General features: G+C 33.8%; 1 protein-coding gene and 2 long non-coding RNA genes across 3 annotated transcripts; 2 read left to right on the top strand and 1 right to left on the bottom strand.

Annotated features, from left to right (window-relative positions):
* The first annotated feature begins 5,668 nt into the window (after positions 1–5,668).
* LOC111209785 lies at positions 5,669–6,942 on the top strand. Its single transcript, XR_002661194.2, has 2 exons — positions 5,669–5,862; positions 6,174–6,942. It is a non-coding gene; the product is annotated as an uncharacterized LOC111209785 (long non-coding RNA).
* On the bottom strand, positions 5,949–6,819 carry LOC106426471. Its single transcript, XR_001285310.3, has 3 exons — positions 6,499–6,819; positions 6,201–6,372; positions 5,949–6,111 (listed from the first exon to the last, which is right to left on the bottom strand). It is a non-coding gene; the product is annotated as an uncharacterized LOC106426471 (long non-coding RNA).
* A 5,825-nt stretch (positions 6,943–12,767) lies between the features above and the next one.
* Positions 12,768–14,250, top strand: LOC106356987 (probable long-chain-alcohol O-fatty-acyltransferase 1). The gene has a single exon (XM_013796684.3). It carries the CDS (start codon positions 13,053–13,055, stop codon positions 14,085–14,087), a length of 1,035 nt encoding a protein of 344 aa, XP_013652138.1. The 5' UTR covers positions 12,768–13,052; the 3' UTR covers positions 14,088–14,250.
* Positions 14,251–14,512: the final 262 nt, after the last annotated feature.

Genomic DNA, 14,512 nt, shown 5'->3' with positions numbered 1-14,512 from the left:
GAGATCCCTTTATCTTATGGAACACTTGGTCTATCTTGTATAGACTCTATAGCAACTTGATTATGTCTCTTTTAGGACATTCATTTGGTGCTAAGCTGGTTAGTCATTTTTCTTTTCTTTTCGGGTTAGTGTTTGGCCTTTCAATTAGCTTCTCTATTGGCTAGATTTGTATAATCTTTCTTTGGACGTCTTAAATCATAATCTCTAGTCCGAGGATCTTGCCAAGACAATGATGGTTTAAAACCATTCTTATCATTCTTTATCCAGCTTATAATCTTTCTCCTTTAATGTTTGGATAGACGGATGCAATCCGTGTACTTGGCCACAATCTGATCACCCATGTTTGGCTCAAGTTTTCTTTATAAATCGTGGGAGAAAGTAATACTCCTATCCAACATATATTCCCAATCCTCTTCTAAGGTTCCATCTTTAGACGACACATGTATGTATGTGGTGGTTTATTCAAAATCTCTTAAGATGGTGTATGTCTGGTTTTATGACCCGTATTCAATCTGAGATGGGAATATCTATGCTCACTTATATGGCCTGATGCATATGATCATATTATCATTTTATACATGTAAAATCATAATGTTCCAAGCTTATAGACTTTAGAATCTTAGTCTTATAGATAATGGCTTACTTGGCCGAACCTTTTATGGTAATGGCCTCTCTGGCCGATTATGGCCCTTGCGGCCGACCTGTTCATAACATGGTCTCTTTGGCCGAGTAATGTCCTTATGGTTTGGCCGTTTTGAAACATGGCCTCTACGGCCGAGGAATGGCCTTTTATGGCCGAGCCATTTATAACATGGTCTTTAGACCATAGTGGTACACGAACTTGTAGTATTGATCATGGGTTTATCCTCTCTCCCCCCCTCATGACCATACTATAAGGTCGTGGTGCTTGGGACAATTAAGCCTAATGAGTTTCCCTTTGTGTACATGTTTCACAACGTGAGATCTTTTACGGGATAACTATGTGCCTTTTCAATCTTTGCATCGAGTTTAGACTTTAGGATGGCTAATCCTATCATGCCATATAGTGTAAAATTCCGTGGTGTATCTCAATATGGTCACCACGGTTCTTGCCTCTCATCATACTGATCTTATAGCATAGTTTAAATCAGTAGAGATCATTAGGTATAGTCTCGACCACTTTCTTATAAGGTCTTAGGCGATTTTTCTTTCAAAATCTGAAGGAACTTGTTTCCTTTTGTTTGCCCATTATTTCTATTTAGAAACCATATTATCATAACTCAATGGGTCACATATTATTGGGTGTATCTAATGTCCTTTAGACAATGCCTTAGCCATAGTTTCTTTACTAGGCTCACTATACTACTTTCACGATTTCTTACTTGGATATTATGCCCTTTAGGCAATTCTTTATCAGTAAAAACATTCATATGTTCAAGTAAGATCAGGCAAGATATAATGAAATCAAAGCAAACTCTTTTATATATATATAAAAATCGTGAATCATCAAAGCAAATCATAAAGCAATAAGACAAGTCGTATCGAAAATTTAGTCCTTGAGACAATCAGAAGTCTCAAAGTCCATCTGGTCATTTTTAGCAATGCCGGAATCATTATCGGTCTCATATCCGGAATCGTGAACCATGTGAGCCTCAGGGTTCTTGTTCTTAAGACTTTCTTGGTAGAGCTTACATAAGTGCTTAGGGGTTCTACAGTTCTTGGCCCAATGGTTTTCCATTCCACATCTGTGACAAACGGATTTGGTCGAGTAAGACGGTTTGGATATGCCGCCTCGACCACGGCCATAACTACCTCGGCCACGGTCATAATTGGAACCACGACCACGGTTATTGTGATTTCCTTTCCGGTCGGTCGAGTAGTTGTCTCGGCTGTTCGAGTAATTGTCACGGCCATGCCCCTTGTATCCACCTCGGCCTTTGCCGTGTGATCTCTTGTCATTTTGGACATAATTGCACTCGTTGGGATCTTTCCTTTCAACCTCATTAGCCTCCGGTAATGGTGCTGTTCCAACAGGTCTAGCTTCACTGTTCTTCATCAGGAGCTCTTTGTTTGCCTCGGCCAGAAGCAGGCACGAGATCAGATCAGTATATGTGGCGAAGCCTTTCATTTTGTACTGCTGTTACAGTATCACATTCGATGAATGGAATGTAGAGTAATTCTTCTCAAGTAACTCTTCTTCGGTTACTACTTCACCACAAAGTCTCAGCATCGAGACCGTCTTAAATAAGACTGAATTGTACTCATCCACCGACTTATAATCCAAGAATCTGAGATTCTTCCAGTCGTTTCTAGCCTTTGGAAGTAACACCGTTTTCTGGTGATCATATCTATGCTGTAAAGCATCCCAAAGTTCTAGTGGATTTTCCATCGTGATGTACTGATCTTTTAGACCTTCAATGAGGTGATGGCATATAATACTTATAGCCATGTACTGATTCTTATCGGTCTCATTGTTGCCCTTGATGATAGTATCACCAAGTTACTTTGACCTTAGACTGATCTTTGTATCTAGCGCCCACTGCAAGTAGTCATCTCCAGAGAGATTAAGGGCCGCATAGTCTCTGTTTGAGATTTTTGACATCTAAATCACATCATCATTTAAAATTGAGTTTCACAATGTGATCATGCGGCCGCAAGATATATTAACAAGCTCGGCCACAAACATGTCTTACGCATTTATGAAAAACAATCAATCTAGAAATGACCATGGTGCGATCAATTCATCAAGCCACTCAGCCATGTAGTTATATCTAATGCAACCGGTTTCAAGATTGTATAAACTACATGCTGGTCGATTCTTATTTAAACAGTATGAATGCAATCCATATTCAGATTCATATGTATGCAAGAAATCCTTAATCAATCCTAGGGTTTCTGATTTAAACACTAGTAGGATTCGGTTTTAAGATTAAGGTTTCAAGGTCTTTTAAGATTTAAAACGAGATTTAGAGTTTTAAACATTTAAACTTTCAAACAATGCCTCACGGCCAAGGTATATGCCTTACGGCCAAGTAGGAGCCACACGGCTATTTAGTTCAATTCAATGTCATCCTTAGAGTAATATCTAGGTTCAATTGCAATCAATCAGGTATGATCAAATTCGATTATGAAAGCAATAAGGCCACACGGCCATGAGATGATTTAATCAAGATCTTTATCAAGTTTAATTAGAATTTTTAGTTTAAACATGTCAAGCAATACAGATTCGAGTTTAAACAATCCTATCAATATCTCTAGGTGATCAAACAAACAATCAAATTTCAAATCAAACAATTTTAAAATCGTTTTTCCAAATTAGGGTTTCAGGGGATTTCGAAAATTTGATCTTTGATCAAGGGAGTTTGATTTGAGATTCAAAATCATTAAGACTTTGATTTTAATTGATCAATAGATCAATCTCGAATTATGGTTTAGGGGACCGGACTTTTTCGAGCTCCGATTTACTCTTTTAGGGTTTGATCTATTTGTCTTAAGGCTTTCATCTTAGAGATTAGTTTTTAGGGTTTCAATCTTTACAAACAATCAGGTTCGATTCATGTTCTCAGAATTTAAGATTACATTTGTTTTGCAGATTGTAGAACCCGGACCACCAAGAGAACCTCGAACGAACATGAGATGGGACGGGCTGGAACGGTCGCGTGCTGAGGCGAGACGCGTCTGATCGGGATCGGATGGTTTGGCGTCTGATCGCGGATGTGCGCCGAGGACGTCGGACGCATCTTCTTCTTGAGTTTGCGAGTGGGTTGATTGGAAACTCAAGCTGGTTGTGATGTGAACTGGAAACTGAGGTCGTCTAGGATCAGGAACACCTTAGGGCTGGAGCTGATCGGGTGTTTGTAAGCCGGAACGCAAGCAAGAACAATTTGGGGTTTTTCCGGAATTAGGGTTCCAAAAGACCAAGACGGCGCCGAGTATTGTTTCGGCGAGTGTGGGCGCGTCTGAGATCGGATCGACGAACGGTTTGCGCTGATGGATTCGTCTGGTCAAGAGCTTCAATTTGATATGTGGCTCGTCGTCTGGTTCCATGGGGTTTGAGAGATAGATCGATTTTAAGTTGCGCCTGTTTTAGGGTTTATGTGTGACGGATTTTAGGTTAGGTTTTGTCTCAGGGTTTTGGAGTCTATCGTGCTGATAACGTGTTGTAATTGGAGAGTTTAGAGACTGAATATTTCTCTGTTTTTTTTTATTAATGAACAATAGAGGTTCCTTATATAAGGATTACAAAGTATAGGAAAAAAGAAATTATCCAAAACCTAATACAACATGAAATAGGAAAAGATCTAAAACAGAAAAGGAAAACGTCCTAAGACTAAGACGGTCTAAACCGACCGTCTCTCTCTCCTTGGACGACCGCTTCTCTCTCTCCTCTTTTGGCCACGGCTTGGGTCTTGTCTTGGTCATTGGTTATGGACCATACACTTAATGATTTATAACTGCTTCTTCTTTGATGCTTGTGACAAAGCCTCTTTCTTTCTTCTTTAGTCGGTTTCTTCACTCTTTTCGTCCGACCACTTATCCTCAAGTCCTGCAAACCATCGAATCGTCAAATATAACATCAAATAGATTTTTAAAAATTAAATTATATTTCAAAAAAATTATTAATATTGTAGATTTTATATTTTCTTACCAATATTTTAATTTAAATTTGATTTAGTTAGACATAAAATTTAGATAAAAATATTTTTTTTATTTTAAATTGTATTTAAGAATAGATATGTATATATTTAAAATTGAGTGATTTACATAAATAGACACTTTCATGTCTTTTATTACACAATAAGCCATATTCCACTATTAAAGTAGTTTATAGAAGTAAAATGACAGAACTAACCCTAACAACATTCACTTTTTGTGACGTGTGAAAAAGATTTGGTTAGTTTTTAAATATTTTAAAGGCACAATATTTCTTTTGTTCTTTTTTATTAAAAAAAAAGATTTCTTCTTTATTTCTTTCATATCACCTTGTTCTCTCTCTCTTTCTATGTCGATAAAGTGGTTTTTGATCAAATTAAACTGAACTGAAACAAAGAAACAAAAAATCCAAGCTTGCATACACCTCTCTCATGTTCCGATGGTCGGTTTTTTTGAATCAAAGCCCTGATTCATAATCTTTGGGCTCTATCTTATTCTTCTCCATCTCTACCTTCATCCTCCACAAGAATCACCACAAGAGAAAGATCATAAAATGAGCTGGAACCATAGGTACAAATTAAGGCAAAGAGAAAGTGGCTAAGAAACCCGATGTATCTCCACTTCCTGCTCAATCTCCGTCTCAGCCCCAGATGAAGCTAGATGATGTAAATCCGAAGAGATTGGAACTAAGTTGACAGCAACTTGGCAAGGTGAGATTACATTTAATATATTTGATTTCTCCTGCTGCGTAATGCTGAATTTCAATCATAAAGTTGATTTCAATAATAAAATTGTTTGGTTAGAAATGTTTGGTTTATCTGCTCAATATCTAGATATTTAGTATAAAAATAGAGAACATTCTCGCTTCCGCTTCGTCCACCGCCGCTCCCGCGGTTGCTTCCCCCTAATGCGGAACGCTCCACTGTTTACAGCCTAATATGAGAACAAAGACTGTTATTTGAATACAAAGAAAAGATAAGTAGAGTTGACGGGCCAAAGCTTTTTTATCGCTATGTGGTTGAACAATGTGTCTTCATTGAATTATTTGTTATTCTATTTTGTTTTTTTCATGGATGGGCAACGGAATGTGGATAATTCTTGGCATGGAGTCATAGAAAAGAAGCTATTCATGTGTACACCTCGTGAAGTTGTCCATGTATACGCCTTGAGTAAATTGTCCATTTGGACGTCTCAGTTGTCCATGTGGACGTCTCAGTTGGTGGGAATGAGGTAATATTCTTATGGTTGTTCTAGATTATGAAAGCCATGTATAAAAAATATCAAATGTCGCATTGTCCGTAACTCTGCATCCATCATAAAAAAACAGTACGTTCAAATTTACATGCATACAAAAAGAATATAAACTCCATAGTACATGTTCTATCAAAACACCAAAAAAACATCCTTAGATTATGGCTGTTGCTTATAGTTTTCACCAGCTTCAAGGATATTGTGACAAGGGAAGTCAAATTTGTGAAGCTGCAATGAAGTTTATAACATTCTTAGAAAATATCTTACAAACAATTCCACTATCATGTAAGGTTGGTTTCTACGCAAGAATCATTCACCAGCATTGGCTTGGTTGTATCCTCAAAGCTTCCCAGATTCTATGAGGCACTCTCAGCATAGAATGCAAAATCAATTCCAGCATAGAAAGTCAGTTGAGTTCAGTTAACCAAAATCAACGTAGCATCATCCTTGTTCACAGCCTTTGTAAGAGTGTCTCAGGCATATGTTTCACTATTAACGTGTACATTAGTTCACAAACACCCATATGTACACCGGTTTATGAACATCGACGTGTAGACATTTCAAAATTGTTTTAAGTATTTGATGAACAAATAAGCTTGAACACTTGATTGGTACCTTGGCTGAGGTGAGCTTAAGGCATCAGAATCAGTCGTAAGCACTCCACTCTGCAAACGATTCCCATACATCACTAAGAACAAAGTAAGGAGGCCTAAACACATCAGTTAACAATATCCACATGTACACTATCCGTGATAATCACATGTACACATGTACATTGTGAAGTTGGTGTACACATAAGCTGGTGTCCACATATACATTGTGAAGTTGTTGTACTCTCAATCCAATGGGTTGCTATGGCAGTTTATGAACAAGCTCTCTCTGCTTATCTACACTCATTCCACAACTTTCTGATGTCACCTGGAAACCACTACAACAAACCATTTACAATAAAAGTTGTTTTTAACATCGATTGACACCACATAGCTACATGTACAAAAGAACGAAAAAATAGGAAAAATATCAACATATGGTGTAGCAATCGAAGTAGCTAACTCAAAATCACACAAGTGAAAAAAATAAGCAAAATTTTTTTTTTCATTTCACGTTCCAGTCGTCGCCATATCATTTCATCGAATATTGATACCATGTACAAAAAAATCTGAATAATCCATGTTCTCTAAGTTAATAAAAATGCCTCCATGAGTCTATGGCCGCCATTACCAAACGTTCAAAACTATTGCAAAACCAAAACCTTTTCTCTGTTTTTCTCTAGTCTCAGCTCTATGTCGTCTATGTCTCTGTTGTCGACGGTATCTACATCTTTTCCGTTGTCTATGGTCGATATTGCATACGCCTTCACCATCGTCGACGCTACGCCAGTGTCGTCTATGTCACCGCACCTTCATCTACATCTCCACCGTCATCTATGTCTCTGCTTTCATCGATCCAGTAACTAGACATATCTCACAAGATAGATCTAATAATATAGACAAATGATTTAAAATAAGTTCTTCCTACAAATTATTTGGAGAAACATATATTAATTTACAGAAAATGATAATTAGGAAGAAGAAGACGAAGAAGAAACATAAACAAAATCATTGTGTTTCCAAACCAAACACGTGTTTTATTTTTCTTGGTTAGGATATATCTAGATTAAATAAAGAATAAATAAACTGAAGAATAAAAAGGGTATGTTGGAGATTTTGTGTGCCAATATGTGTCGGTTAGTGTGCAAAACTACCTAGCAAGTGTCTTAGTGTAATATAAAAACATAAAGTGACCTTTAATGTAAATCTTTCTTTAAAACTATAATATTAGAAAGATTTTTTATATATTCTTTGGTTAAACATATTAAATCAACTTGCATAAAATTAATAAATTTTAATATAAAACAGTACAATTATAAAAATTTAAACTAAACAGTATTTATACAATTTGTAAATATCTAAAAGAAATTAATTATTTTACGATTAAAATGTAAAAAAAAATTACAAATAAAGTTAGAAAATTTTAGTAACTAAAATTTTATAATTATAAAACAGAACTAAGAAATATTTCAGAATTTGTAATGTCATATTTGAGTTATTACCTTATTCTAAAAATTTTACTAAAATTATAAATCAACATTAAATGAAATGTAAGAGTTATTATCATATTCTTAAAAACATTCCAAAAATAAAAAGCAATATTAAAAGTAATTTTCTATGTCATCTTTAGACATAAGACATATCATCAATTTTTATTAGTTATGTCACATTTTTTATGAAAATGATTGTAGAAACAACATGTTGCAAAATCATTTTTTAAATAATGTTTAGGGGATATTGAAATAAATATATTGCATTCTTTAAAAAATTCTAGGGCTCTGAATCCTGAGGAAATTTAAGAAAAATATTTAAGATTATGTGCTTTTGACACACCCATAGAGGAGAGTGTCATCTGTTTACCCTATGTCGGCAATATTCTCATTAGACTATATACATTGGTGTAAAAGATTCAACACCTTTTTTTTTACTTTTTACACTCCACATCATCTTTTCTTTCTTCCACCTAATAATTCAACATCCACCCATTTTTTATATCCTACAACAGTTTTGTTTAATAAAACTCAACATCATATCCCATCTTTTTTATATTAATTAAAATTCTCAATTAGATTAATTTAATATAAAAAAAAACTTTTAATTATACTTTTACGAATAACATAAATAGAAAATAAGAATAGTCATTAGAAATTTTTTTCTTAAAATAGTTAAGGATATAATCAAGAGTTTAAGGATATAATTATCAAAAATTATAGTAAAATTATAAGAAAAAATTGTATTCAAATCAAATGAACCAAGTCTCTATTTATAGAGTAGAAAAAATTATGAGTTTTGATATATAAAAAAAAAATTTATAAATTAATTTAATTATAAATAATTATACTTGAATAATTAAGATAAGAAACAAATTCAAAAATATACATTGTCCAATAGAAAAAAAAAACATATGTCAAAAATGAGCTCCACTTTTTGATTATTCATTAAGTGACAAAAGACTCTTATACCCTTTGTTCTCTCTATATATAATAAATTATTATTTAAATAAATAAAAAGTAAAAAAAAATATTTACGTTTTCGAATTATACTTTTTCAAATTCGAACTTTTTATATTTTTTTTTTTTGAATTTTGTTTTTGAAATTTTTTTCTTAATTATTTTTCAAAATTTCTTTTTGAAAATCGAAAATTATGTTTGAAACTATTTTTTAAAAAAATATATATTTTTTTAAGTATTTATTTATATATTTTTTAGAAAATTTATAAATTTCACATTCCAAAAACTCTACCCACCCCAACTCTAAACCATAAGTCTATATTAGTTAACCATAGGGGTATAAGTGTCTTTTATCCTTCATTAAAAACGAGGTTAAAAGTGATTAGTGTAAACATGTAAGCTCTAATTGGTGACCATGTTTTAGGGGAAAAAATATGATGAATTTGTTATTCTTCTGAAATGATACCTGTTAACTTAATTTTTTTGTCAAATTAATAATATGTGTGTCCCATTTCAATCCTCATTTTTCCTCATATAAATTGAACTAAAGAAGAAATATTTGCCTCCTCTAATTTTGGTATGGAACGTTTGTTCCTCTTCTTTCAATTTTTTTTTCAATTCATTTCTTCAAATGAATTTTTGTTCAACGTTTTTTCTATTTATTCCATTCAATAAATGGTCATCAATTAAAGCCGGAAAGTAGTAATATGAATGTGGAAATAGGGCAATTTCCCAAAATTCAACCCATTGAATCCCATTCGGAATTCAACATCTCCATTGTTTTGAATTTATCTTTTTCAATAGTTGAAAATAATCTTTCAATAGCCTCATTGTACATGGTTTTACTCTCAAGTGTTGGCGTGTACCCCTTTCGGCTGCTTAATAATAATAGGACTTTAATCTGAAATGGGACAAATAGATGAAAAAAAAATTTCAACCACCTAAATAAATCTACATAGGACAAGGGCTGTGTAAATGACGATTTTGCCATTAATGATGGTTCAACCTTAGCAATCAGATATTATCTCTTTGTTTTAATCTTGGCCATCGAATTTACGTTTTTTTTTCCTTCTCCCTCCTTTTTTTAATCTAAACCACGTGAACAATTCACAGCCACACATCTTCCTTATCTCCTTCTTTCATTCGACTGAGTATAACTAGTATTACTCGTACAACTAAACATGTTAAGAAATTGTATAACTGGTATATAAATGTTATAATTTATGTATAATATGTAGTTACTAGACACGACTAATAAATCTTGTTTTACACATAAAATAAACAAGCAAATATCATAATTTGTAAATGATGAAAAACATCTTCTATTTTATTTAAAATTTTCCGATTGTTGTTAAATTACTACATTATGCACTTTATACTTTTAAGGTTTGTTAACTATATTAGCCATATTATTATGATAAACAAACATCGAACATAATTTTACAAACATATGATGTAAAATATTGGCACAACCAGTATTACTGGTACAACTAGTATAACTTTCACATTTCAGAAAATGACAAAACCAATTTGGTATTTCATATAAGAAAAACATTCAAATATCCTAATTGGTATGTACTCAGAAGTTTCTCTAAATTTATTTGAAGTTTTGGAATTTTTTTAAAAAAATTATTACACAACTCCATAAATTTACATGATCTACCTTATACGTTTAAGGTTTGTTAACTTGTTTATCCACTTAATTTTTCAAAAAGATTCATGAAATGTATTTTTACGAAATTGATGATTTATTGTAACCGAGCAAAGGTATGTAAACATAAATAAGTAGTACAACTAAGGTAAATGTATTTATTATGTGGTACAACTAATATTTTTCGATTTCACTGTCAATGTACAACTATGCACGAAATGGTACAACTCAAAAACTAGTACAACTATGTATAGTCGGTATAACTAGAAAACTGGTACAACTACTTGTTATTTTATTTAGTATTGTTTTAAATATGCATAAATGTTATAATTTATGTATAATATGTAGCTAATATAATTAACACGACTAGTAAATCATGTTTCACATATGAAATAAACAAACAAATATCCTAGTTGGTATATGATGACAAAATTTCATCTATTTTATTTGTCACGACTTCACTCTTCTTCGCCACAACTTCATTCTTCTTTGTCGCATCTCTCTTCTTCATCATTGCATATTTCTTCTTCTTCGTTGCGGCATCCCTCTTCCTCACAGTGGAGTCCTTCTTTTTTTTAATCGTCAGTGAGTCAGTCACTCTTACTCATCGCAGATACTCCCTCCTTTTTTTTTTCCAGGTGACTCGAGTTTTTTGGAACTATGGATGGATACTTTTATGGTGCCCCATCTATCTTTTTGGCCTTGAGAGCAAAAAATTGAAGATGATTTTTTTTCCGAAAATAGTACAACTAGTATAACTAGTACAACTTGTAAACAAATCACTATCCAAATAAAATACTATTAAATTAACCTATTTATGTATTTGATACATACAAGCCGGGGAAGATTAGACGAACATATCTTATTGGTTCTACATCATCCTCGTTTCTATCGTCTTCATACTCTGAAAACAAAAAGTAAAATCACGATATTAATTGCAAAGTTGTACTAGTTATACATGTTTTACTTGTATCAATTATAATGGTTATACTCAATCTATTTATACTAGTTACACTCGTGGTAGTTATACTAGTTATACTAATTTGAGTTGTACTAGTTGTATTAGTTGGAGCTGTACTAGTTGTATTAGTAATACTCTGCGTTTTTTTTATTTTGAATCTCGTATGTAAAACATGAAATTTGCTTCTAGATAAGATAAAATTGATTAAATATGACTCTGGATTGATCGATTTGGGATAAGAAAGAGAAATTTGGTGGATGGTTGAAGAATTTTTTTGATTTTGCTTCAAGGTGAAAAAATATTAATGGAGAAGAAAAAAGAAGGAAGAAAAAGAAGATTAGGGTTAAAGTTGGATAGGTTTTTGGGTCTGGGTCCGGGTCAAATCTAAGTAGGATAGTAACGGCAGAAGTTAGTAAATATATTTAAGTCTTTAGGTCTTATTTTTCTTCCTAATTTCTATTTATTTTTAATTTATTTTTTAATTAAAAATAGAGAAGGTCTTTTCTAGATTTTTTTTGACTCCCTTTGTCCCATCCCAGCATTAGTTCCATAATAAGAACAAGACTTAGGTTCACCCCTAGGGTGAACTTTTAAATTCACTTCTTCTCTTATTACCAATCAAAATGCCACCTAGATTAATAATAAAATAGATTAATTCTATTTTAAAAAAATCTGAAATAACTGAAAAAAAATAATAACGCCAATTTTAATGATACCAACGCCACTAATTAAACCCTAAACTTTAAATCTATACTCTAAACCCAAATCCTAAACCCTAAACCCAAACCGTAAACCCTAAACCCAAACCATATATCCTAAACCCAAATCCTAAACCCAAATCCTAAACCCTAAACCCAAACCGTATACCCTAAACTCAAACCCTATATCCTCAACCCAAATCATAGACTCTAAACTCAAACCATATATCCAAACTTAATCCCTACACCCTAAACTCAAATCGTAAACCCTGAACCCAAATCCTATATCCTAAAGGTTTGGGTTAATGTTTATGTTGTTTCTTTAGGGTTTAAGATTTGGGTTTAGAATCTAGGTTTGGGTTTAGGATCAAGAATTTGAGTTTAATGTGTAAGGTTTGGGTTTAGAGTTTACGGTTTGGGTTTAGGGTTTAGGTTTAAGATATAGGGTTTGGGTTTAGGGTTTAGAGTTTGGGTTTAGAATTTAGGGTTTAGGGTTTAGATTTAAGGTTTAAGGTTTAGAATTTAAGATTTAGGGTTTTGTTATTGGCGGTAGCGTCATTATTTTTTTTGAATTATTTTAGATTTAAAAAAAATATATATTTTATTATTAATTTATGTGGTATTTTTATTGGTAATAAGAGTGGAGATGAATTTAAAGGTTAACTGGACCTAAGTTTTGTTCCCATAATAATATAATAAAAAAAGGAAAGATACCAAACGTATTTAAACTTTATGTCATATCTTGTGGTGATACTTCAATCATGGACCACGTCAAAATCCGACGGTTTCACCAGAATTAGCAAAGGACAGATCTAAGAAATGGAAGAAGAGTTGAGAAACTTAAGCAAGGTATGGATCTATGCCTTGTTCTCCATCTCTTATTGTTATTTCATATCATCTAGAATCTCCAAGGGTATTCTTCGTCTCCTTTCCATTCTTCCAGTCTGCATTCTGTTTCTTGTTCTTCCTCTGTTCCTCTCTTCTTTGCACTTTAGCGGCAGTTCAACTCTTTTCCTCTCATGGCTCGCAAATTTCAATCTTCTTCTCTTCGCTTTTGATCAAGGACCTTTATGTCCACTTCCCTCAAATATATGCCGCTTCTTCTGCTTTGCTTGTTTCCCCATCAAAGTCAGACAGAAAGCATCTCCAAATGCGATCACGAATCGTAAGAATGAACCTATGCCTGAATGGGTTTTTGCTGTCAAGGTTTTGGTCTTTGGCGTCTTGTTACATGTCTATGAATACAAGGACGTTTTGCCTCGGTTTGTTGTTTTGGCTCTATATTGTCTCCATATTTACCTTGAGGTGGAACTTGTTCTGGTGTTTGTCGGGGCAGTTGTATCTACTCTTCTCGGCTGTGACATTGAGCCGGTTTTCAACGAGCCCTATCTAGCCACCTCTCTACAGGACTTCTGGAGCCGCAGATGGAACCTTATGGTTTCAGCTGTCCTACGCTCAGCCGTCCACATTCCGGTGCAGCGTTTTTTCACACGCTTTTTCAGAGCAAACATAGCTGTGTTGGTCGGGGTCATGGCCTCGTTCCTTGTCTCGGGACTGATGCATGAGTTGATCTACTTTTACGCAATCCGTTTGCCTCCAACTTGGGAGGTAACTTGTTTCTTTGTGTTGCAAGGTGTTGCCACTACTTCAGAGATAGTGGTGAAGAGAACACTGCGGTGGACGCCACCGCACCGGGCTGTTTCGGGTCTAGCGGTTATGGCGTTTGTGAGCGTGACGGGCGTTTGGCTCTTCCTCCCTCAACTGCTGAGAAATAATGTTCATGAGAGAGCGACTAGCGAATGTTTGTTGGTTATTGACTTTGCCAAACGCAAGTTGTTCATTTCTTCTTCATGATCCTTTGTTTTTTTTTTATACAGCGACTTATACTAATAGCAAAGCAACCAAACTAAAAAATTATATTCAGTGTGTGAAAATGTTCTTGGAAGTGTGAGACACGTTGTGCAGGAAAAAAGTTGGATTGTGGGTCGTGGGCAATGCAATTTGGGTTTTGGGTCAACGGAAGTTTTTATTTGCGAAATGGATTGCAGCAGTATTTGATCCAATGCAAAATTGTTGTAAAAGTCTCAGCAGTCCCTCGAACCATCTCCAAAAAACACTCTATAACTTCAAATATGAAATTTTTTGCTCTCTAAAAAGAAATTTTTTGAAGTTTTGAAAAGTGAAACTCTATATTTGAAGTTTCACTTCTCAAAACTTCAAATTTAAAGTTTTATATTTTTATTTGCATTTTAGTCCCTATAATTACACATCACATTTAT

Source organism: Brassica napus, chromosome C9, assembly GCF_020379485.1.
Source record: "Brassica napus cultivar Da-Ae chromosome C9, Da-Ae, whole genome shotgun sequence".
Classification (NCBI taxonomy): Eukaryota; Viridiplantae; Streptophyta; class Magnoliopsida; order Brassicales; family Brassicaceae; genus Brassica; species Brassica napus.
This window is presented reverse-complemented; position numbering and strand designations above follow the sequence as displayed.